We start from the raw sequence: 25,645 nt of genomic DNA, 5'->3' as shown, positions 1-25,645 counted from the left end.
TTTTTCCTGTTATTAGCCACTGTGGAGTTAATTCTGCCTGTCTGTGGATTCTCTGGTGATTTTTGAGGATTTTCTTTTTCCTGAAGCCCGTTCCACATTCAGGGCATGGAAAGGGTCTTTCCGTTGTGTGGATTTTTGAATGCCTTGTAAGTATTTGCTTCTTGCTGAACTTTTTCCCACATTCGTTGCATGCAAAGGGTCTCTCTCCCGTGTGGGTTCTCTGATGTATTACCAGATCTTCCTTCCGCCGGAAGCTTTTCTCACATTCAGTACATGCAAAAGGTTTCTCTGATGTTTCACGAGGTCTCCCTTCTGATGGAACCTTTTCCCACATTCGTTACACGAAAACGGTCTCTCACCGGTATGAGTTCTCTGATGCATCACTAGGTGTCCTTTCTGAAGGAAGCTTTTCTCACATTTATTGCATGGAAAGGGTCTGTCCGCTCTATGGTCTCTTTGATGTATTACTAGGTCTTCTTTCCGAAGGAAAATTTTCCCACAATCAATACATAGAAAAGGTCTCTCCCTCAGTTGGGTTCTCTGGTGTACTTCTGGGGAGCTTTTCTGGAGGACAGAACCAGATAACGATCTATCTTGGGCAGTGTGGATTTTCTGGTGTACTGGGATTTGCTGCTCCTGAATGAAGTTATTTCCACATTTGATACGTGCTTGTATTCTCTCTCCTCCATCCAGTCTCTGGTGTGACTTTACAGCTCCCTGATCCATGTAGCTGTTTCTCCATTCATTACATTCAGACTGTTGTCCCAGTGTCAGGTTTCTCTGCTGCTCCATAGTGTGGGGGATATCATTGGTATTTTCCTTATAGGGAGTCGCATTCTCAGTGGAGTTTCCTGCTAGGTTTCTCAGCCTCTCCTCTGGTTTACGTTGATTCCAGCAGTTCTTCTTCCAGTCACAACATGGGCACGTATCCGCTCTCTCTCTCTCTGATACAGCTTCCAGATGTTTAGTGGGCTCCTCAGGATGTATCTCCTTGTGTCTTCTCTTGGATTCACAAATTTCTGGATAAGAAAATAAAGAACAGACATTACTTGATGTGAGAGAGGCTCTTGGTGATAAGTCAGGATTTTCCCAGCATGGACACACACCTTAGAGGGAACAGGAGTATAAAGCAGCTACATCACCTCCTCTCTGCAGCATTTCAGTAGGAAAAAGCAAACAGCTGATCCTCAGTACCTGTAGAGTGACAGGAATCAGGAGCGGCTGTAACCAGGCTCCTGGCATTCCCTCTGAGCTCAGTCATGACATAAGAAATACGATGACAGGTCAGACCAATGGACAGTGGCCAGCCCAGGTCACTCAGAATTAGCCAGCAGATCCAGAAACCTGTCCAAACCTTTTTTTTAAAAACTCAGCTGTACTACTATCATTGACCACATTCTCTGGCATCAAATTACAAAGCTTCATTTAGAGCTTATGGCTACGTTATCTTAAGAATTGTAGAAGCTACTGTACTAAACAATGAAAGCAAAACAAACCCCTTCAGGAAAAACCTATCGATTTTAAAATTAATACTACCCTTTCAAGTGAAAACGCTATCCATTTATTTCTTATGTTATCTTTTATAAATTTTTAATATATTATAAAGAGGGAAAAGACACGAAAATTGGTTCTTACCTGCTAAGTTTCGTTCCTGTAGTACCACAGATCAGTCCAGACTCTTGGGTTTTGCTTTCCTTCCAGCAGACAAGAGAAAGTTTCACAGACACCACCTCTTAACCCAGAATCCCACCTGCAGCTCCTCAGTATTACCAAGTAACCAAAGCATAAAAAGTCAAAAAGGTTTCCAGTACTCAACACTATCAAATTCCCCGAAATGAGCATAGGAAAAAGTAAAATGTATAATGCATTTAAAAAACAGATCAAGCGGACTTTCTAAAGCTTCTCTTCTCCACTGGTTGGAATTCTGGACTGATCTGTGGTACTATAGGAACAAGAATAAGCAGTAAGAACTAATTTTCCTTTCCCTGTATATAACCAGATCAGTCCAGACTCCTGGGATGTACCAAAGCTTCCCTAATGGAGGAGGGACTGTAAGAGTCCTGCTCAAAGAACACTTTCACCAAAGTTGTCAACGTCCGGAGCCTGGACGTCAAAATTGGTAGTGCCTGGCAAAAGTATGAAAAGACTTCCAAGTAGCCACCCTGCAAATCTCTTGCAGCGACACCAGTTGGCATTCTGCCCAGGAGGCCGCCAGGGAAAGGGTAGAATGAGCCCTTAACCTCTCTGGGATAGGATGACCATGACAGATATATGTAGATCCAATAGCCTCCTTCAACCACCGCGCAATTGTGGTCTTCGATGCTTTCTGATCCTTTTTCGCACCACTCCATAGCACAAAAAGGTGATCCAACAATCTGAAACTGTTAGTGACCTTCAGATATGGCAACAAGGCCCTTCTGACATCCAATTGTCTTAATTCTTTTGCATGAGGAACAACCACCTCCAAATTTGTAAAGGTCGGAAGCTCCACTGACTGACTTAAGTGAAACGCTGAAACTACCTTTGGCTGAAAAGCCAGAACCATCCTCAGAGACACTCCGGAATCCAAAATCCACAAAAGGGGTTCTCTACATGACAGGGCTTGAAGCTCAGACACCCTTCTGGCTGAACAAATTGCCACAAAAAAAAAACAAAACCCTTCTAAGTCAGATCTTTTATGGTGGCCCTCTTTAGAGGCTCAAATGGTGCCTCATACATGCCCTTGAGGACCAAATTAAGGCTCCAAGAGGGGCACACCTGATGAACAGGGTGGTGCAGATGCTTTGCCCCTTGGAGGAAACGTACCACATCTGGATGTGCAGCTAGGGCTGTTCTATGAACCTTGCCTCGCAAGCAGCCCAGGGCCATCACCTGCACTCTCGGGGAACTAAAGGACAAACCTTTCGACAGGCCTCTCTGCAAAAAGGCCAGAATCCGCGCCACCAAAGCTTGCCAAGGATGAGCCCCCTGCTCCATACACCAAGTCTCAAAAACTCTCCAAACCCTGACATATGTTAAGGAAGTAAAAGCTTATGAGCATGCAACAGAGTAGAAATAACATCCTTAGGATATCCTTTCCTTCTTAATAGCTTCCTTTCAAAAGCCAAGCCGCTAGACCAGGGGTCGGGAACCCATGGCTCGCGAGCCAGATATGGCTCTTTTGAGGGCTGCATCTGGCTCGCAGACAAGTGTCGCCATACTTCGCGGTTCCCCGCTGACCCAGCTGCTCCCCGGTCCTCCGCCGCCCGGGCTTAAAATGCTGTCAGCCCGGGCGGAAAGCGGCAGGACAGCTGGAGTCAGCGGCACCGGCGTGCTCTCTTCTCCTCCCCCCCCGCGGCCCGGAAGAGGAAGTGGAGAGCATCGGGTGCCTGCGCGGGAAGAAGAGACCACACTAGAGTGGTCTCTTCTTCCGCGCAGGCACCCGATGCTCACCACTTCCTCTTCCGGGCCGCGGGGGGGAGGAGAAGAGAGCACGCCGACTGGAGTCATCCGGGTGCCTGCGCGGGAGTCATCGGGTGTCAGCCGGGTGCCAGCGCTGGAGTCATCGGGTGCCTGCGCGGGTCTTCCCGCGCAGGCACCCGATGCTCTCCACTTCCTCTTCCGGGCCGCGGGAAGAAGAGAGCACGCCGGTGCTCTCTTCTTCCCGCGGCCCGGAAGAGGAAGTGGAGAGCATCGGGTGCCTGCGCGGGAAGACCCGCGCAGGCACGCTAGTGTCCGACGGGAAGAAGACTGCAGCGCGGCTCGGAGGAAAATGAAAATCTTCAACCGCAGCCGATGGGACTCCGCCTTCGCCTCCGCGAGGGCTGAAAATGAAGGAGGTTAGCGTTGGGAGGTGGCTGCTGCTGCCGCGAGTTCCCGGGGGGGGGGGGGGGGGGAGAGAGAGAGTGAATGAGCGAGCAAGCATGTGTGTTTGAGATCCTGTGTGTGTGAGTGAGAGATTGCATGTATGTGAATGATTGAGAGCCTGTATATGTGAAAGAGAGTATGTCTGTGATTGAGAGCCTGCCTGTGAGAGAGAGAGCATGAATGTAAATTTACCATTGGGAACCTGTATGTGTAAGTTTGTGATTGAAAACCTGTTTGTGTGAAAGAGTGTGTGTGTATGATTGAGATCCTGTGTGTGTGAGTGAGAGATTGCATGTATGTGAATGATTGAGAGCCTGTATATGTGAAAGAGTATGTCTGTGATTGAGAGCCTGCCTGTGAGAGAGAGAGCATGAATGTAAATTTACCATTGGGAACCTGTATGTGTAAGTTTGTGATTGAAAACCTGTTTGTGTGAAAGAGTATGTGTGTATGATTGAGATCCTGTGTGTGTGAGTGAGAGATTGCATGTATGTGAATGATTGAGAGCCTGTATATGTGAAAGAGAGTATGTCTGTGATTGAGATCCTGCCTGTGAGAAAGAGAGCATGAATGTAAGTTTACCATTGGGAACCTGTATGTGTAAGTTTGTAATTGAAAACCTGTTTGTTTGAAAGAGTATGTGTGTATGATTGAGATCCTTTGTGTGTGAGAGAGATCATGTGTATGTATGATTAAGAGCCTGTGTGTATAAGTAAGAGAGAGATTATGTGTGTCTGTGTCTGATTGACAGCTGGTTTAGGTGATGGAGCATGTGAGTATGTGATTGAGAGCCTGTGTTTAAATGAGAGAGAGAGACCATGTGTGTCTGTGTGTGATTGAGAGCTGATTTAGGTGAGGGAGCATGTGAGTATGTGATTGAGAGCCTGTGTGTAAATGAGAGAAAGAGAGGACATGTTTGTAAGCATGTGAATGAGAGTCTGTGTGTGAGAGAAAAAGACAGCATGTATTTATGTGATTGAAAGCCTGTGTGTGTGTAAGCGTGAAAAGATAGACAGCATGTGTGTAAATGTGTAATTAAGAGCCTATATAAGTGAGAGAGAAAAAACATTTGTATATGTGAGTGACTGAGAGCATGTGTGTATAGGTGTGTCATTGAGAGCCAGTGTGAGAGAGAGCGCTGGTATGTGACTGAGAGAGGAGAAAGTTCCAAGCAAACCACCCCACCTCCTGCTAATTCAGAACAATCTCAGGACACCTGGATATCAAACGTTCCCAGGTATGCAGAGCAAAAAAATGTTTGTATCCTTATTATTTTTCATTACTGGATCTTTGTGTCTGCTATTTTGAAATATTTTGTTGGTATCTGGAAATGTTTTATATGAGTTTTTAATTATTGGATATTCCACTCATCAGCTGTTTCGAAATATGTTCTTTTTGTTAGTACAGTTTTACTGCTGATGATTTTATTTTTCTTGATTTGTTTTATAAGGATGTGTGATGTTTCTTTTTTCCTTTGTTACACTGCATACAGAGACTCTGGCTTGTTGCAGTTTCCAATTCAGTTTTTGTCTGCATGCTTCTTGTTATGCGTTTTGGTCTCTTTATTCTATGTTAGGTGAGGGACAGCACGTGATTCAGGTGAGGTTTTCTGCTGGCGTGTAGTTTCTGTGTAGGACTCTATAGCAGCCTGACTTGGTCCGTTTTCCTAATAGGAGATGTATTGGTGTCTTAAGGCCTGGTGTAATATTTTCAGAGACTTATTGTACTTTAAAAGTGTGATCTTACATAAAATGCACACATTTACTTCTATTTAGTTTTAAACATATTGTATGGCTCTCATGGAATTACATTTTAAAATATGTGGCGTTTATGGCTCTCTCAGCCAAAAAGGTTCCTGACCCCTGCGCTAGACAAAAGCGATCCGCTTGATCTGAAAATATAGGGCCCTGTCATAGAAGCTTTGGCAGACAGCCCAATCTCAAGGGGCCGTCCACTGCTAGATTGACCAAATCTGCAAACCAAGGCCTTCATAGCCATTCCGGAGCCATGAGAATCATCTTTCCTGGATGGACCTCTATTTTCCTCATAACCTTGCCTACCAGGAGCTATGGTGGAAACAGAGATCAGAATGTCGTGCAGCCAAGGAAGAACCAGGGCATTGACCCTTTCTGCTCTGTGCTCTCTTCTCAGGCTGAAGAAGTGCGGCGCCTTGGCAGTCCTCTGAGTTGCCATAAGATGAATGAAGAATGCTCCATCTGCGAGAAATTAGGGTCATTTCCTCCTCTGAGAGCACCCATTCTCCCGGGTCCAAACGTTGCTGGCTGAGAGAATCCACTTGCACATTGTTGGATCCCACTATGTGCAAGGCCGCTATCGAAGCCAGATGTCGCTCCACCCAGGACATCAGCATATCCGCTTCCCGAGCAACCACTTAGTTCTTTGGTACTTCCCTGGCGGTTGATGCAGGCCATCATCATCTCATTGTTGGACAGGTCTCTGACTGCACGGTTGTGCAAAAGAGGAAGAAACTCCTGAAGGGCCAACTATACCGCTCTCATCTCTAGGCGACTGATGGACCAGGTTGCTTCCTCTGCTGACCACTGGCCTCGCACCTACTGGGACTGACACACATTTCCCCAACCAGAGAGACTGGCGTCAGTAGTCACTACCATTCACTGTGGCACCTCGAGGTCCACCCCTCGGCACAAATGGTTCTGGCCAAGCCACCACAAAAGACTGGATCTGGCAGACTCTGTAAGTGGTAGTGAAAGATAAAACTGCTCCGAAATCAGATCCCACTGGGATAGCAACGCTTTCTGTAGAGGACTCATATGGGCAAACGCCCATGGGACCAACTCCAAGATCGAGGACATGGAACCGAGGACCTGCAAGTAATCCCAGACACTGGGCACTCGGGCCTCCAACAGGTTCCAAACTTGAGTCTGCAGATTGACAATCCTCTCCTCCGTGATAAAAACCTTCCCAACTCAGGTACCAAAGTGCATGCCCAAGTACTCCAGAATCTGCGAAGGAGAAAGTTGATTCTTGGACAGATTCATTTAAATCCTAACGAACTCAGGTGTTGCACCACCATGTCCACCGCTCGTCTGCAAAGGTCTTCTGACTTTGCCCGGATGAGCCAATCATCCAGATACGGATGGACCAGCATGCCCTCCTTTCTGAGGGCTGCCACCACCACCATCACCTTGGTGAAGGTCCTCGGGGCTGTCACTAGGCCGAACAGGAGAGCGCAAAATTGAAAATGCCTCCCCAGCATCATAAACCGGAGGTACTTCTGATGGTCCGGGTGAATCTCTATGTGTAGATATGCCACTGTCAGATCCTAGGAAGCCAAGAACTCCCCACTTCTCTCCGCTGCTATGACGGACCTCAGAGTCTCCCATCCAGAAATGGGAAACTTTGAGAGCTACGTTTACCTTCTTTAAATCCAGAATTGGACAAAAAGGTTTCTTCCTTTTTTGGCACCACAAAATAAATGGAATAACGCCCTATCCCCTGCTCATCCTGGAGGATGGGAATAATGGCCCCAGCATTTGCAGCCGCTGTATGGTCTGCTGAACAATCACTTCTTCTCTGCCAAGGCACAGGAAGATACCATAAACAGGTTTCCAAGCAGCTGAGCAAATTCTAAAGCGTAGCCTTGTCCTAGCACACTTAGAACCCACTGGTCCGACATGATTTTGACCCACTCCTCATAAAATTTAATCAGACGACTCCGAATGACTGGAACCGAGGAGTGGGCCAGCCTTGTCTCATTGCACCTGCTTGGCCCATTCTGCGCCCCCAAAATGGCTGGCTCCAGGACTGCAACCTCCCCAAGGTCTGCCTTTGGCCAGCAGCCAGAGCTCTGCTCTGACAGAAACGCCTTTGCCCCAAAACAGAAAGAACACTGGGAGAAATCCTTTGGACTCTTTTGGCTTGTCCTCCGGTAGCTTGTGCACTTTGTTATCTCCCAGATGTTTGATCGGCTGCTCCAAGGCTTCCCCCCAAACAGAAGTTTTCCCTTAAAAGTCAAACTCTCAGCTGAGCCTTTGATGAAACGGTCGCTGACCAGTTTCTTAACCAAAGAAGCCTCCTAGCAAAAACCACGGACTTCAAGATCCTGGAAGAAGTGTGAATGAAGTCATACAAAGCATCTGCACGATAAACCACCGCAGCCTCCAACTGCTCCGCCTGTTTGGACTCCTGGGGTGACATATCTCTGGCCCTCTGCAACGGCTGTACCCATCTCAAACTGGCCCGGAGCATGAAGCTGCTACACACAGCTGTACGGATGCCCAGAGCAGACACCTCGAAGATCTTTGAGATGTACATCGAGCTTCCTGTCCTGCAAATCCTAATGAGCTACCGCGCCATCTACTGGAATGGTGGTCCTTTTTTGTAACAGCTGAGACTGAAGCATCCACCTTCGGCACCCTCAAGAGCTCCAAAGTGTCTTCGGGCAAAGGATAAAGCTTATCCATAGCCCTGCTAACCTTAAGGCCAGTCTCCGGAGTATCCCACTCCCTGACCACCAACTCTTTAACTGACTTGTGAAAAGGAAAGGTCTTGGCTGAACTCCTCAAGCCGGTCATGCCACTTCCTCCAAGTCAGCCTGGTCCAGCGGAACGGTTATTCTCAATTCCACCAGGATCGGCGGGTTCAGGGGCCCAAGTTCCTCACTTTGAAACAGGTGAACCACCTTGGGATTGTCACTTTCCATCATCAGGACTTTTGTCACGTCTTCTTCCGGATGCTGTGGGCATCAAGAAGGATAAGCATCGGGAGAGTCATCCCCAGATGGCAATCCCTGATTAGAGTCCTCCGAGGAACCCTCCTCGGTAGCCCCTGACCTGGAAGGAACAAGGACCCTCTGAATCCTAGTGGCCCCTGAAACCTCTGAAAATCTGGTCTTCTTCCTGGGGGGAGAGAGTCTGCCATCCTCTGCTTAGGAAAGAGCTGCTCTGCGGCATTACGGTCTAAAAATGCCTTGTGCATCAACAGGACAAACTCAGGTGAAGAAGGAGAGGCACCATCAGAATCCTCCTCCAGAGGATCAATCTCCTCCTCCGACTGTCCACCTTGGGACCTCTGGGCCTCCTCAGAGATGAACTTGGTTGGAAAAAGCTTGAGCGGAAGATCCCTTCCCCCTGCTGCAGCCTTCCCATTAGAAGCGAGCGTATCCAAGATGGCTGCCATTCCCGTGCTCAGCAGGAATGGATCGTCTGCCCCTCGCATTGCAGCCTTCGGCCCACCAGAGTCGCACTGCTTCCGAGCTGCTGCCACAGTCCCTATCAATGTGCCCTCTCTGCCAAAGAGGCAACGGGAACAGCAGCCAGAACGAGAAAGGCATGTGGACCTGTCACCACACACAGTGCATCGGCACCCCTTCGGCATGATCAGGCCCGGCTGTGACAGTGCAGCAGACGCCCGAGGGAGAAAAGGCAGCGGGAGAGCCCAAAACAAAATATGCACCGCTGAAGCTGTCTCCCTCTACCACCCGCGACAGGAGATTAAAGCAAAGTAAAATAAACGTACCTGCTTCCTTTGATTTCCTCATTTCTATACTCTCTCTCTTTTTTTTTTTTTTTAAACTTTATAAAAGACACAAAAGGAACAATCTTATCTGAAGCATGGCAGAAGCTTCTCCCAATCCTCCCGGTGATGAGGGAACTGGACCACCAGCTTTCACCTCAGGCGAAACCCAGTGAGAAATCTAGGATCCCGAACCCCTGCTCATCCACCTCTGCAACCAGGAGGGATGGTCCCACCAATCTCCTGGGAGACAAATCTTCACTCAATCTAAATCTCTTCTTATGTTATTTTTTTTCCAGGTACAGAACTGCAGGTTTTGCACCTCCCCCATCTGCTGGGGACAGAGAAATACTGAGGAGTGACAGGTGGCACACCGGGTTAAGAGGCGGTGTCTGTGAAACTTTCTGACTCCATCTGCTGGAAGGGAGGCAAAACCCAGGAGTCTGGACTGATCTGGATACGTACAGGGAACTTTCAAGCTTGGTACAATATCTACAATGCGCTAAATAAACTAAATCATAGATCTTTTAAAAACTCCTACTTTTTTTTTTTTTTTACAAAGTATAAATATCAAAATTCTGAGTGGGTTCACAAGTTTTCTTTGCCTTTTCAACCAGTTGCAAAGATACTTAATGGCTTTTAAAGTGGCTACAGCAAACAGAGAAAAGTACATGTTTTAATTTTTTTTTGCCAACAAAACATTGCAAACCCATGGTCAGCCTATTACCGTTTGAAGAGAAGTGGAAAAAAAAATAAATGTCTATAAACTTGAAGGTAAATGGACACTTTTTAAATTATAGTATCTGCATAAGAGCAAAGATATATTAATATTAGTATATTGTGCCACATCTGTTGGTTATTTATTCACTCAAAAACAAGTACTGTGTGGCAAATCTCATTATTTCCACAGTTTCAAAAAGCACTCAGTAGCTAACCATTATGGATAGATTTTACAGTATTGGATGTATTTTTGGATTTGCATGCGTTGAAAGCTATTGGCTTGCTAGCTTAAGTTTTCAACACAGTTAATTGAAAAAAAAATGTCTACATGGGAAGTTAAGAACATAAGAAATTGCCATACTGGATCACACCGAGGATCCGTCAAGCCCAACATCCTGTTTCCAACAGTGGCCAATCCAGGCCATAAGAACCTGGCAAGTACCCAAAAACTAAGTCTATTCCATGTAACCATTGCTAATGGCAGTGGCTATTCTCTAAGTGAACTTAATAGCAGGCAATGGACTTCTCCTCCAAGAACTTATCCAAACTTTTTTTAAACCCAGCTACACCAACTGCACTAACCACATCCTCTGGCAACAAATTCCAGAGCTTAATTGTGCGTTGAGTGAAAAAGAATTTTCTCCAATTAGTTTTAAATATGCTACTTAGTGATTTCATGGAATGCCCCCTAGTCCTTTTATTATCCGAAAGTGTAAATAACTGATTCACATTTACCCGTTCAAGTCCTTTCATAACTTTGTAGACCTCTATCATATCCCCCCCTCAGCTGTCTCTTCTCCAAGCTGAACAGCCCTAACCTCTTCAGCCTTTCCTCAGAGGGGAGCTGTTCCATCCCCTTTATCATTTTGGTTGCCCTTCTCTGTATCTTCTCCATCGCAACTATATCTTTTTTGAGAGTTGGTGACCAGAATTGCACACAGTATTCAAGGTGCGGCCTTCACCATGGAGCGATACAGAGGCATTATGACATTTTCCGTTTTATTCACCATTCCCTTCCCTTCCTAGCATTGTTTACCTTTTTGACAGCCACTATACACTGAGGCAAAGATTTCAATGTAATATCAACTATAATACCCAGATTTTTTTTCCTGGGTGTTAACTCCTAAAATGGAACATAATATCGTGTAACTACAGCAAGGATTATTTTTCCCTATATGCATCACCTTGCACTTGTCCACATTAAATTTCACCTGCCATTTGGATGCCCAATCTTCCAGTCTCACAATCCGCTTGAAATTTAACTACTCTGAATAATTTTGTGTCATCCGCAAATTTGATCGCTTCACTCGTCTACCCCTTTCCAGATCATTTATAAATATATTAAAAAGCACCAGTCCAAGTGCAGATCTCTGAGGCACTCCACTGTTTACCACTGTGAAAACTGATCATTTAATCCTACTCTGTTTCCTGTCTTTTAACCAGTTTGTAATCCACAAAAGGACATCACCTCCTATCCCATGACTTTTTAGTTCTCTTAGAAGCCTCTCATGAGGAACTTTGTCAAATGCCTTCTGAAAATCCAAATACACCACATCTACTGGTTCACCTTTATCCACATGTTTATTAACTCCTTCAAAAAAGTGAAGCAGATTTGTGAGGCAAGATTTCCCTTGGGTAAATCCATGTTGACTCTGTTCCATTAGAACCAAGAGCTAAGAGAAACAGATAAGTATGAGAGAAAATATGTGTGAAGCTTGCTGGGCAGACTAGATGGGCCATTTGGTCTTCTTCTGCCGTCATTTCTATGTTTCTGTATATGTTTCATTAAACCATGTTTTGTGATTTTATTCTTTAGAATAGTTTCCACTATTTTTCCTGGCACTGAAGTCAGGCTCACCGGTCTATAGTTTCCCGGCTCACCCCTTGAACCCTTTTTAAATATTGGGGTTACATTAGCCACCCTCTAGTCTTCAAGTACAATGGACGATTTTAATGATAGGTTACAAACTTTTATTAATAGATCTGAAATTTCATTTTTTAGTTCCTTCAGAACTCTGGGGTGTATACCATCCCGTCCAGGTGATTTACTACTCTTTAGTTTGTCAATCTGGCCTACTACATCTTCCAGGTTCACCGTGATTTGGTTCAGTTCATCTGAATCATCACCTTTGAAAAGCTCATTAACTGCTTTCTCATTCATAGCACAAATTCATAAAAAGGTATCACATCCGATTTCACTGAATTAAAAAAAAAAAAAAGCATTTTGATCTTTACACACTTTAAGAAATATGAGGTTTTTTTGTAAAGACCTATGACTGAGTTTATTTAGCGCAGTATAGATTTCGCACCAAGCTTGAACTAAGGTCTTTATAATATATTATATTAAAATTTGTAAAAGACAACATAAGAAATAAACAGACTGCGTTTTCACTTGAATGGGTAGAATTAATTTTTAAAAAATCTATATATTTTTCCTGAAGGGGGTTACTTTGCTTTCCTTTCCTTGTTTTGGATTTTCCCCCAAGGAAATCCTTGCCGATTTTCTGAAACTACTGACCTGATACATTTTGAACACTGTAGCCCTGTTCACGTTGGAAATACAAAATTCTATGTCTTGCCTTTCAAACTCTGGCCAGAGTGGGACCACGTTGCATGGAAAATAAAATCTCTCATTATAAATGGACAAGGCCTTTACATTCTAGTCAAGATTGTACGCTGGTTACTCCTTCAGTGAAAATGGTAAGGAAAGCCAGGACTAGACTGAAGAGCCTTTACTGGAGCAGCTCCCAGTAAGTTTTAGGACATTCCCTCAGACATTTGAACATAAGAAAAATGCCATGCTGGGTCAGACCAAGGGTCCATCAAGCCCAGCATCCTGTTTCCAACAGTGGCCAATCCAGGCCATAAGAACCTGGCAAGTACCCAAAAACTAAGTCTATTCCATGTTACTGTTGCTAGTAATAGCAGTGGTTATTATCTAAGTCAATGCTTTGCTGTTTCCATCTTTGACTTAACTTGGGACGATGAGACGCTTTGGATGACCCGATGTTGGTTTTAGCTTGTAAGAGGAGATCACAGTACTGAGCACAAGAGTATAGGGATGTAGGCAGTAAGTTTCATAGGCACTTACTCTGATAAAACCCCCGGGTATTTGGAGAGCAAGCACTGGCGGGTAACGAGGATGTGCCGATCACGATGTCACGTGTACTTTTACGCCCGAACTAAAAACAGGCAAGTAGGATCAGGATCGATGCACAGGCTTTGAATGTGCGCAAGGTTATGCCTGCTCGAGAGCCGGGGGGGGGGGGGGGGGGGGGGGGGGGGGAGGGGCACTGTGTTTGGCTGCCACGCAGGGGGTCCCACACGCACCCGCAAATTGTCAAAGAGGATTTAAGTACATAAAATCAGCCTTGAACATTCTGGCTCAAATCTGCATGCAAAAAGCTCTTGCAGACTTCAGCCCATGCGGATTGTTTGAACATTATCCTCTTTATGTACCAATGCCCGCTGTTATTTTCCTTTTATCTGCAGTGTGATGTCTTATTCTTGTTGTGATTCTTGTTTTATGCATTAATGCAACAGTATGCAAAATAAACATCGTTTTTATTGAACGCATGCTGCTTTATATCGGGATTTGCTTGAAAAAGGTAGATTATAAATAATGTATTTAATTAAATTGGGCACCGACTGAAAAAATGAACTTGCTCATCTTCGTTTTAAACCTGTGACGAGTGAGTTTCATGGCATGTCCCCTAGTCTCCATGCCTTGGTCGTAACATCGCATGGGAAGAGTTGGCGGCTCAAAGCTGATACAGCAGAAGGCTTACCCATCACGCTCTGACCCAGTGTCCCAGCATGGTGTTAAGGGGCACTCTTCCCTCTGATCCAGCACTGACCCAGTGTCCCAGCATGGTGTTAGGGGCACTTTTCCCTCTGATCCAGCACTGACCCAGTGTCCCAGCATGGTGTTAGGAGCACTCTTCCCTCTTAGCCAGTACTTGGCTAGTTTCCCAGAATTATGTATACCGCAGATTTTCATTTGAGCCAATATCTCAATGTCAACATTGTATGCTGTACTCATGCTTTATATGTATCAGTGTGGCAACTACATAGGACTCTGATCAGGATCAGTACAGCAGTGCCAAGTTTAATCAGATTGCCAAAGAAAGAGTGAACAAGTAAAGGAGAGATCAGCACTATCAGCTACACTATTTAATATTTACCTGCTGCCGTTATGCCACCTCCTAGCAGGCATGGGAGTCTTACACTACATTTATGCAGATGACATTCAACTACTACTATCCATTGAAGACACATTGGAAAAAAACACTAAATCTAGCAAATATGTACCTAGATATCATCAAACAGCTACTAAACCAAATGAAGCTAGTAATTAACATCGAGAAAACTGAATTCCTACATTTAGAACGAAAAAAAACTAACGATCGCCCAAACCCCAATACTGCTCAAAAATAATCAGAAAATAGAATTAACTGAAAAAAATACAAAACCTCGGTGTAATTATTGACACAGAACTTAGCCTCAAACAATACATATCACTAAAATTCAAAGAAGGTTACACCAAACCTATGGTAGTCAGGAAATTAAAACCTTTACTAACATTGACAAGCTTCACAACAGTCTTACAAGCACTAATATTTGCTAGCACCGACTACTGTAATGCCCTTCTCCTTGGATTACCACACACAACAATAAGACCACTCCAAATACTGCAAAAAACTCTGCCGCAAGAATTCTTACCGGTAAACGAAAAAAACGATCACATTACCTAAAGTCTAGCAGAATTACACTGGCTACCCATCGAATACAGAGTTCAATAGAAAACACTTTGCACAATACATAAATTAATACACGATGAAAAATTAGAATGGCTGAACACAGCACTACGTGTTCATGTCCCACATAGAAACCTCAGATCTGCGAACAAAGCACTCCTAATCATCCCTTCGGTTAAAACAGCTAGACTAACCCAAGTTAGAGAACGGGCTCTGTCCCTAGCCGGAACAATGCTGTGGAACACCATGCCCTTAGAAATTAGACTACAGAGGGATTTCAAAATATTGAAAAAGTTCAAAAACCTGGCTGTTCAAGCAAGAATTTTACAAAGAGAGCAGTGGATAGTGGAATATGAAATCTGGCAGCAGAACATCAGAACGCAGCACCTTTATGCTCAATAAGCGTGTTTTATTAAAACAAATCATACATTACGATAGAGTTTTATATATATACGCAATTAAAACTGAGAAGCGTAGAAAAGGACAAGATTTTTAACTCTTGCAAATAGTCTTTATTACGAAACTATGTTACCGGACTTTAATAGAACTTCCTATAGATAGAATTCATTTATACAGCTTTCAAAGATGTATATATGTGCCTTACTGTAAACCGTTGTGATGGTATACTACTTAACGACGGTATAGAAAAGATTTTAAATAAATAAATAAATAAATAAATGTGAAGTTTCTGGGTATAGTACAGTGAGAATATAACCAACTTCTTAAATATAAAAAAGAGTAGGATTCTCTGAAAGCCTCTAACTTCTAGTTGTGTAAAGGAGATTAAAGGGTATGAATACTGCAGAGAGAAAGATAAGAGAGAGTAGAGGAAGCAGCAACCACCACCCTTGAAGTCTTTGGCTAACTGACTCTCATTCTTAGTGGATTGAGTGGTGGGTTGGCAAAGGGCTTCCTGTACGCAGTTTAGAAATTCTTACATTAAACCGGACATTGGGTTTGGATGTGGTCATCCTGAGTGACTGGTGGCTGTACCAGAAACCCTGTGAGTGATCAGAGAGCTCTCCAGAAGACCATGTGAAGGGGGTCTCTGCAGTTCCCAGTTGCTCTGGTTCTGGTCGCCACATCTCAAAAAAAGGTACAGAGAAGGGCAAACAAAATGATAAAGGGGATGGAACGATTCCCCTGAGGAAAGGCTAGAGAGGTTAGGGTTGTTCAGTTTAGAGAAGAAATGGCTGAGAGGAGATATGATAGAGGCTTGTAAAATAACGAGTGGTGTGGAATGAGTAAATGTTAATTGGTTGTTTACTCTTTCAAAGAGTACAAAGACCAGGGGGACACACAATGAAGTTATTAGATAATGCATTTAAAACTAATAACAAATATTTTTTTAATCAATGCATAATTAAGGTCTGGAATTAGTTGCCAGAAGTTGTGGTGAAAGCTGTTAGTGTACCTGTGTTTAGAAAATGTTTGGACAAGTTCCTGGAGGAAATGTCCATTAACTATTATTAAGCTAGAGTTGCAGAAATTCACTGCTTATTCTTGTGATAGCAGCTTGGAATCTCTCTACCCCTTGGTATCTTGCCAGGTGCTTGTGACCTGGATTGGCCACTGTTGGAAACAGGATACAGGGCTTGATGGACCCTTGGTCTGACCCAGTATGGCAAGCCTTATGTTCCTTCCACTCTCCAGCTCAGCAGCTTTACCCCGCTCCCTCTTATTCCTGCACTCACCTGAGCAGCTGCTTTTCCCAGTTCCTCCTTCCTCTGATCCCGGCTCATCCCTGATGTACGGCTCGTCCCCTCGTTCAATGTGGGATATAATCTCAGGGGTGATGGTCGGGGAACCTGTTCCTGGGGTAAGAGCACTGCATTAGATTCCCCAAAGCTTGAGAATTATTGTAAAAAACGCCTTGACCCTTCAGGGAGTCATCTCCAAAAGATATGCCCTTATCAATGGTAAATTATCCGGGCCACATAAACATCGTACTTTATGGGAAACAGACTTCCAATGCACTTTGGAAGAGCAGGATTGGGATCTTATCTATTCTATGGCTCATAAATGCTCCATTCCTACGAGCTTACAGGAAAACTGTTACAAGTTGATATATTGCTGGCACTACACAGATTCGAGTGCTCTCTCTGAATTATGTTGGAGGGGATGCGGGCACATTGGCACCTACTATCATATATGGTGGGAGTGTCCATGGATGACAGTGACTGATTGGATCTCACTAGGTTGTCTTGGTACCGATGGAAGTCAAACCCTGGCATGTGCTATTGGGTCTTCCCATTTCAGGGCACAAGAAGGGGGCACACAAAGGTTTATGTTACAAGTTTTTTTATTGCAGCTCGATCAGAAATAGCATTACATTGGAAATGCACAGATACACCAAGTTTGGCTAAAATCCAACATAGGCTTCATACGTACTATCAGTTAAGTAGACTCACTGCAGTGCATAACGGGTCGTATGGGAGCATTCGCAAGAATATGGGGACCTTACTCCAAAGGGCTAGATAATCAGGTTCTTATACCTTAATGCTCCTCTTTAACTTTAGAGATTGGGTGATCCTATCTTTTTATTCTACACTGTTACCCCTTTTCACTGAGATTTGCTTATCACTTTGTATCATTAATAGACATGTAGGGCACTTCTATTAGTGTGTTTCTGGATGTGAGGGGGGGGAGGGATTGATGTTATCTATGTAATGGTCAATCATACTATGTTTTTGCTTGTACATGCAAATCAGATGTATACTTCATGCTATGATTGTTCTGCTATTTGCTTGGCATGTTACTATTTTGATTGACAATAAAAACTACTTAAAATACAAAAAAAAAAAAGAAAGATTTCACAAAGCTACTCAGTGCTTTGCACACAATACTGCTAGTTATTTTCTTGAGTAGCCTCACAGGAACTCCAAAAAAAAATGCTGCAATATGAAAATTTTCTCTTTCTATAGTTTGTGAATTTATTACACATTAATTTGCTTCGGTGTACCAATGTCCAGCCTGGTGCCATATGGAAGAACTGGGTATGATTACAGAGTCAGATCTTCAGCTCCACAGGTCGTTTGGAGCTTGGGATGCTGCAGGGGGGGCGGGGAAATGAGTAGTCAGTCATCATGCAATGGCAACTTCTAGTGGCCAGGTTCAGGGCCCACGATTGCAGGTTTCCAGAATTGGCCCCAGGCTCAGGATTTTCACTGCAATGACTGGACTAATGTAAGCAGAGAAAAGAAATATAAAATAGGGAAGAATAAAATCCTTGAATGACGGTTCATGGCACCAGTCCAGAGGACTAGATCCAACTGAGATGGAAGCTGAAAAGAAGCATGAGGAAAACGGTGCCAAAAAAAAAAAAGACCATCACATGCTTGAGTGTGTCCAAATCTCCTTAAATAATACGCTTTCTACCAATCTCATCTAAAGGAAAATTGGTTTTTACCTGCTAATTTTCGTTCCTGTAGTACCATGGATCAGTCCAGACCCTGGGTTGAGCCTCCTGTCCAGCAGATGGAGACAGAGAAAAACTGAAAGGGTATCCTATATCATGACAGAGCCTACCCTGCATCCCTTCAGTATAACCATTGTCAAAGCATAAAAGTATAACGACAATGAGAGTAAGGTCAAGCAAGTAACAAGATAACTAATAGAACAATTGAATGAACTCTGTAAATAATCGCTCTTGCGTGAATATCCATGGTCATCTTAAGAGATGCTTCCGGCGCCCACAAGTAAAAGTCACAAGAAAGACATCCAGAAATACCTGTAAGGACAAAAGAAAGGCTTCGAGCACACGGACCAAGAACAGGAGGGAGTCTGGACTGATCCGTGGTACTACAGGAACAAAAATTAGCAGATAAGAACCAATATTCCTTTCCCTGTACGTACCCGGATCAGTCCAGAACCTGGAATGTACCAAAGCTTCCCTAAATAGGGTGGGACCAAGACAGTCCTGCTCGAAGAACCTGTCATCCGAAGGAACCAAAAACTGGAGCCTGTACATCGAGACGGTAATGATGAGCAAAGGTATGCAGAGATTTACAAGTAGCTGCCCTGCATATTTCCTGAGGAGAGACCGACTGACTCTCCGCCCACGACGTAGCCTGAGAACGCAAAGAATGAGCCTTAAGGCTGTCCAGGACCACTCGGCCATGACAGATATAGGCTGACGCAATCGCCTCCTTCAACCAGCAAGCAATCATAGCCTTAGAAGCCTTGTTGCCCCTATTTGGACCACTCCAGAGGACAAAAAGATGATCCGAGACTCGGAAATCATTGCTAACCTGGAGTAACGCAATAGAATCCGCTTCACATCCAAGCGCCTAAGGTCACCCCCGGAAGTACCTGCGATATCTCCTGGAGAAAACACAGGGAGTTGACATGGAAAGACGAAATAACCTTTGGGAGAAAGGAAGGTACCGTCTTGAGGGAAACCTCTGAATCTGAAAAACGAAGAAAGGGATCCCTGCAAGACAGTGCTTGAATCTCCGACACCTGTCTGGCGGAGCAAATAGAAACTAGAAACACAGTCTTAAGCGTCAAATTCTTAATAGTACACCAGCGGAGAGGTTCAAAAGGTGCTTCGCAAAGTGCCCGCAGAACCAAATTAAGACTCCACCAGGGACAAGTAGCCCGAATAGGAGGATTCAAATGTTTGGCCCCTTTGAGGGAAACGAATGATATCCGGATGAGTCGCCACCGAATATCCATCAACGTTGCCTAAGAAGGATCAGAGGGCAGACACTTGAACCTGAAAGGAGCTGAAAGACAACCCTTTAGATAGACCCTTCTGGAGAAAGGAGAGGACATGGGGTATCTGAGCCTTACGAGCCGGAACACCTGACTCAGCACATACATTCTCGAAAACTTTCCAGACCCGAACATAAGCGAGAGAAGTGGACGGTTTCAGAGAACACAACAGAGCGGAAATAACTTGATCCTTATACCCCTTCCTCCTTAGTCTCTGCCGTTCAAAAGCCAGGCTGCTAGACAGAAGTGATCCGCCTGATCGAAAAAATACGGGACCCTGCTGTAGTAGGCGTGGGAGATGGCCAAGACGAAGAGGGCCGTCCGTCGCTAGTTTTACCAGATCCGCGAACCATGGCGGGTGCCATGAGAATGACCGGACCCCTGTGGAGTTCTATTCTTCTGAGAACCTTGCCCACTAGGGGCCACGGAGGAAACACGTAGAGGAGAGTGTCATGAGGCCACGGGAGGACTAGGGCGTCCACTCCCTCTGAGCAGTGTTCCCACCAGTGGCTGAAGAACCTGGGAGCTCAAGGTCGCCATAAGGTCCAGGCGAGGAGGACCCCACCTGCGAACAATCAGACTCATCGCTCCGGACAACTCCCACTCGCCAGGATCGAGATGTTGCCGGCTGAGGAAGTCAGCTTGTACATTCTCCTTGCCTCCTATGTGAGAGGCCGCCAAACGTTCCAGGTGCCTCTCCGCCCAGGCAAGGAGCTTGCTGGCTTCGAGAGCCACCAGATGACTCCTGATGCCCCCTTGATGATTGATATAGGCCACTGTGGTGGAATTGTTGGAGAGAACACGCACCGATTTGCGGCGGATCAACAGAAGAAACACCTTGAGAGCTAGACGTACCGCTCTGGCCTCCAGAGGATTGATGAGCCAGTGGGACTGGAGATGGGACCAGTAACCCTGCATGGCCTGGGATTGACAGACCACACCCCATCCGGAGAGGCTGGCATCCGTCGTCACTACGATCCACTGAGGAGTCAATAAGGGCATTCCCTTCAAGAGGTGTGTTGGCGACAGCCACCATTGTATGTTGGCGATGGTAGAACCGAAGAGGGGTAGGGGCGTCTGAAACTGTTCTGACACCGGCTTCCAGTGGGATAGCAAAGCTTTCTGTAATGGTCGCATATGCGCAAACGCCCAGGGGACCAGATCGATAGTGAAAGCCATGGTCCCCAGTACCTGAAGGTAGTCCCATGCCGTGGGGAGCGGGAGCGAGAGGAGTTTGAGCACTTGTTCCATAAGTTTGAGCATCCGGGAGAAACACCTTGCTGACCCAGGTATCGAAGCGTGCTCCCAGAAATTCCAGAACCTGGGAGGGCTGAAGTTTGCTCTTGGAGAAATTGACTATCCACCCGAGTGAGGTGAGGAGAGCAAGAACCCGATCGACTGCTATTCTGCAGAGAGTCGCCGACTTGGCCTGCACAAGCCAGTCGTCCAGGTAAGGATGGACTAGGATCCCTTCTCGGCGAAGTGCTGCCACCACCACCACCATGATCTTGGTAAAGGTGCGTGGAGCGGTGGCAAAACCGAAAAGCAGAGCTCGGAACTGGAAGTGTTGGCCCAAGATGTTGAAATGGAGATACTTCTGATGCTCGTGTCAAATAGGTATGTGGAGACAGATTTCCGTCAAGTCGAGGGAGGCCTAGTATTCGCCTGGATGAACTGCCACTATCACCGCCCTCAGGGTTTCCATTCAGAAATGGGGTACCCTGAGGGTCCAATTGACTCTCTTGAGATCCAAGATGGGACGAAAAGAATCGTCCTTCTTTGGCACGACGAAGTAGATGGAATACTGGCCGACGCCTTGTTCCTCCACCGGAACTGGGACTATGGCTCCCAAATCCTGGAGCCTGGCAAAAGTCTGACAGACAGCCTCCCGCTTCCTGGGACCGCAAGGAGAGACCATGAACAGGTCCGGCAGATCTTGAGCAAACTCTAAAGCGTAACCTTAGTCTATCACCTCGAGGACCCACTGGTCTGACATGACTTTGACCCATTCCTCCAGAAAACAGGAGAGACGTCCACCTAAGTCTGGAACGGAGGAATGGGCCGGCTGGATCTCATTGGGAAGCGGGCTTTGCTGTTGAATGCTGTGAGTTACCATCCCGGAAGGCATGGCGGCCACGAAAGGAATGAGACCAGGTCTGGGACCGGGAGGAGTTCCCCTAGAGAAGGGACCCCACGCCCTGTTACTAAACCTCCGCTGTCCTCTGAAATGGGAACGTGTAGGGAAAAAAGACCTAGGCTGTTTAGGGTGGTCCTCCAGCAGCTTATGAACCTTGTTTTCACCCAAGGATTTAATAAGCTGCTCTAGGTCCTCGCCAAAAAGCAACTTACCCTTGAAAGCAAGTGTGCCCAGCTGGGATTTAGAAGAGGAGTCCGCCGACCAGTTGCACAGCCAGAGGAGGCGTCTGGCCGACACTGCGGAGACCATTGCTTTGGCCTGTACACGGAGTAAATCGTAAAGAGCATCCGCTCCATACGCCACTGCACCCTCCAGCCGTTCAGCCTGCTCTGCCTCTGCAGACCGGAGGTCCTGGGCGCTGAGCAATTGTTGAACCCACCTAAGACTTGCCCGCTGCACGAGACTGCTGCAGATCGTCGCCCAGACTCCCAAGGCCAAGACTTTGAAGATATGCTTGAAATAAAATTCAAGTTTGCAGTCCTGGACATCCTTCAGAGCGGTGGCTCTCACCACCGGGATAGTAGTGTGTTTGGTGACCGCAGAGACGGAAGAGTCCACCTTGGGAATCTTTAGCAGTTCCAGGCAATCCTCGGGAAGAGGGTAGAGCTTGTCCATAGCCCTACCCACACATAGTCCCAACTTGGGAACTTCCCATTCCGGAAGGAGCAGCAGCTTATGCATGGGATGGAACGGAAAAGTGCATGGAGGTGCCCAGAGTCCTGCCAGGACTGGGTCCATATGAGCTGGCATTGTGACTGTAACCGCATCAACTGGTGGCACTTCAATCCCCAGTTCCTCTAGGATGAAGGGAATGAGAGGCTCCAGCTCTTCCCTTTGAAACAAACTTAGCACACGGGGGTCATCCCCTTCAAGAGGTGGGCCCGGCAAAGACAAATCTAAATCTGGATCCTGGTCCGGAGTAGCGGGTGGCTGAGGTGGATCCCGGGGGGGGGGGGGGGGGGACGACACCCCTGGGACCACCCTAATCCTGACGAAGCCTTGAGGATCCAGCGCTGGAGGACTTGAGAGAGGGTCCTCCTCCTCCTGCAAGCTAGCCAGGTATGATTTGTGCATCAGCAGCACAAATTCTGAAGAAAATCTCTTCCTGGGTTTCCTGGGGGTGGGGGGGTACAGGGCTCAAATCAGGGGGGCCTGAAAATCTGACTCCCCTTCCCCCTGCAGCTCCGAATCGGGAGCTGTAGAAATACTCAAAATGGCCACCGTTCCCGCGGTTTGCCGAGACGGGAACGGCCTGGCCATGCAGCACGAGGAACACCCCCAGGTCCCTGATGGAGTCGGCGCCTTGGAGGAACCCTCCCCACCAAGCAAGCAGCCCAAGCAGAGCCCTTCGCAGGAGAGCCACAAGGCAGGCTCCCCGCAGGCCAAACACCAGTGAGATCGTGGCATGATTGACAGGGGCAGCCCGTGAGCAGAGAGAAAAACAGCTGATTAGTGCCGGGGAGAGGAGCGAGTGCAGGCAAATGAACCCTGCCCGTTCCCTTCTCTGCTACAGCAGAGGAAGTAAACTGCCTTCCGATTTGATGTAAAAAATTAAGCTTGTAACCTGATTCTCTCTCTTTTTTTTTTTTTTAAATTTAGTCAGACAGGGGAATGAACTTCCCTGTAATGGCTGCCGGGGAAGAACAACGTCCCAGGGCTCAAGGCAGTTACTTATGGGGAGTGACTGGACCACCAGTATCATCCCAATAGACAGGTCACCGGGAAGGGAGCTTAGACTGAGAAAACTCAAGGGGCAAGCCCCTCTAGGCCCCCCAAGAGCGAGGAGACAGCGCTGTCCCCTAAAGACAGAGCCGCTTCAAAAACAGTTGTAAAAGTTGTTGTTTTTATTTAAAAAGAAAAAAACAACAAGAACACTAATACTTGCTTGAGCTTGAGAAATATAGAGGAAAACCCCGCAGGGCAAAGAAAAAGTAATGAAGTGAGGGAACTGCAAGGTGAGCTGCTTGCATCTGCTGGAGACAGACAAATACTGAAGGGATGCAGGGTAGGCTCTGTCCTGATATAGGATAGCCTTTCAGTTTTGGTCTATCTCCATCTGCTGGACAGGAGGCTCATCCCAGGGTCTGGACTGATCTGGGTATGTACAGGGAACATGTGTTTATATTCTCTTCCTTTTTCTCTCATATCCTCTCTTTTCACTCACACTCCCTTCCATTCCCTCCTCTCTCACCATAGTTCTGTCCCTTTCACCATGCATGCTCTCCTTCCTACACATCTCCTGTTTCCCTCCTGCTCTTCTCCCTCTGTATCTTTCAGTTCCCTCTCCCACAGCCCTTGCCATTCACTTCCTACATATTTCCTGCTCTCTCATACTTATCTCCTCCATCTATATTTCTGTCCTTTCTTTATCCTCCAGCCCATCACTCATCTTCTTACACATCCTCCTCTCCCTTTCTCATATATTTCAACTCCTTCTACCTTAGTCCTTTGACTGTACTGATTCCAACTCTATCATCTATCTGTCCCTGCTTTCTTTCTCTTTTTTTGCAGAAATAAGGAAAATGGACTGGTTTATAATGAATTCTGAAAACTGAGGCTTTCACTCAAATTAACTTTTATGGGGAGGGGTGGAAGAATTGGATTCAGCCAACAACCAACATAGGCCCTTACTTTTACAGTCTGGAGTACTGACACACAGACATAAGTGAAAAAGAACAGGATTGCTTCTAAGGCCAAGTCCATCAGCAAAACACGGCAGCACTGTCTGAACTTTCAAGAAAGCTCAACAACCAGTAAAAATATTGCTAGCAGTAAATGTTTTATGGGTTATCATAAGGCTTGGGAATAACTGCCCAGAGCAGCAGTTACTACCCTTAAGAGACATGGAGTAACCTACACAGCATGGCAGATACTACCATAAGAGATTTGCTGGGCAGACTGGATGGGCCATTTGGTCTTTTTCTGCTATCATTACTATGTTACTATGAAATAATAATCTGCTCTTCTCTAGCGGAGAAATATATATTTCTTAAAAATGACCAACAAATCCTCTCTTACCTAGTGAGATAAGCATCTCATAATTCTCCTTCATCACATCCTTGTATAACTCCTTCTGCCATTCTTCTAAATCTTCCCACTCCTCCTGGGAGAAATAGACAGCAATGTCCTCAAAGGTTACCGGGACCTGAAACACAAACCAGAAACACTCAGCACCTTCTGCATTACGAGACTTCTCAGTGCTGGGCTCAGCAAAGCTGGGGGAGACTGCCCTGTGTGTAAATTAATTCACAGTCACATAACAATCCCAGAGCAAAATTATATTTCAGGAGACCTCCCAGCACTGGGCTCAGCAGACAAGGGGAGAGTTTTCTGATAGCATAAAACTGAATGTCACATAATACACAATCCTTAAACAGGATTATATCAACGGAAAACCAGCTACACACAGAACCTGGGACAGAATATTTCTCATTGTGGGACATCTGATCTCTCTCCTTACGATCAGTACCTTTTCTGCATCCCAGGTCTGCTCGAAACCATATCGAAGTCAGGGCTGACTCTGCAGTGTCCCAGATTAGAAAGTTGCAGCCGTATTTGCATAGAGAGGGCAGGAAGTTGGGAGCAATCTCCTACCTCAGCAGAAGGTCCTGCAGGCATTTTTCTCTCTGCTTTTGATGCTTTCAGGTGCAGAAACGAATTGGGGGCTCTTTCTTGAGCTGGGGAAGAGTTGAGTGTTCGTCTCCTGCAGAGTAGCTCAGAGGTAATAGGAGGAATAGAGAAGGGCAGAAGCTGAAATTTGGGGCTGACGGTTTCGGGCTTCCAGCTCTAAAGCTGCAAATGAAAGAATAGAAGACGCTTTGGGGGGTCTCGATATGTCTCCAGCACAGAAATTTCCTCTTCCTGCCTGGCTCGAAGTGATGACGTCACACAGAACGGGGAGGAGCTTTACACC

At 46.0% G+C, this 25,645-nt stretch overlaps 1 protein-coding gene across 1 annotated transcript; it reads right to left on the bottom strand.

Annotated features, from left to right (window-relative positions):
* Positions 1–228: 228 nt before the first annotated feature.
* LOC115083170 (zinc finger protein 25-like) lies at positions 229–25,342 on the bottom strand. Its single transcript, XM_029586976.1, has 4 exons — positions 25,202–25,342; positions 24,751–24,877; positions 16,514–16,633; positions 229–1,019 (listed from the first exon to the last, which is right to left on the bottom strand). Exons 2-4 carry the CDS (start codon positions 24,782–24,784, stop codon positions 229–231), a joined length of 945 nt encoding a protein of 314 aa, XP_029442836.1. The 5' UTR covers positions 24,785–24,877; positions 25,202–25,342.
* Between the last annotated feature and the right edge of the window lie 303 nt (positions 25,343–25,645).

The sequence above is a fragment of the Rhinatrema bivittatum genome, chromosome 2, assembly GCF_901001135.1.
Source record: "Rhinatrema bivittatum chromosome 2, aRhiBiv1.1, whole genome shotgun sequence".
Classification (NCBI taxonomy): Eukaryota; Metazoa; Chordata; class Amphibia; order Gymnophiona; family Rhinatrematidae; genus Rhinatrema; species Rhinatrema bivittatum.
The sequence above is the reverse complement of the archived record's forward strand: the minus strand, read 5'-3'. Positions and strand labels throughout refer to the sequence as shown.

Coding starts and splice junctions, on each gene's coding strand:
- LOC115083170 (XM_029586976.1), bottom strand. CDS start 24,784: ATGAAGGAGAATTATGAGATGCTTATCTCACTAG. Junction 16,634..24,750: donor TGAGATGCTTATCTCACTAG/GTAAGAGAGGAT, acceptor CTCTTACCCCAG/GAACAGGTTCCCCGACCATC. Junction 1,020..16,513: donor TGGGAAAAGCAGCTGCTCAG/GTGAGTGCAGGA, acceptor TTTCTTATCCAG/AAATTTGTGAATCCAAGAGA.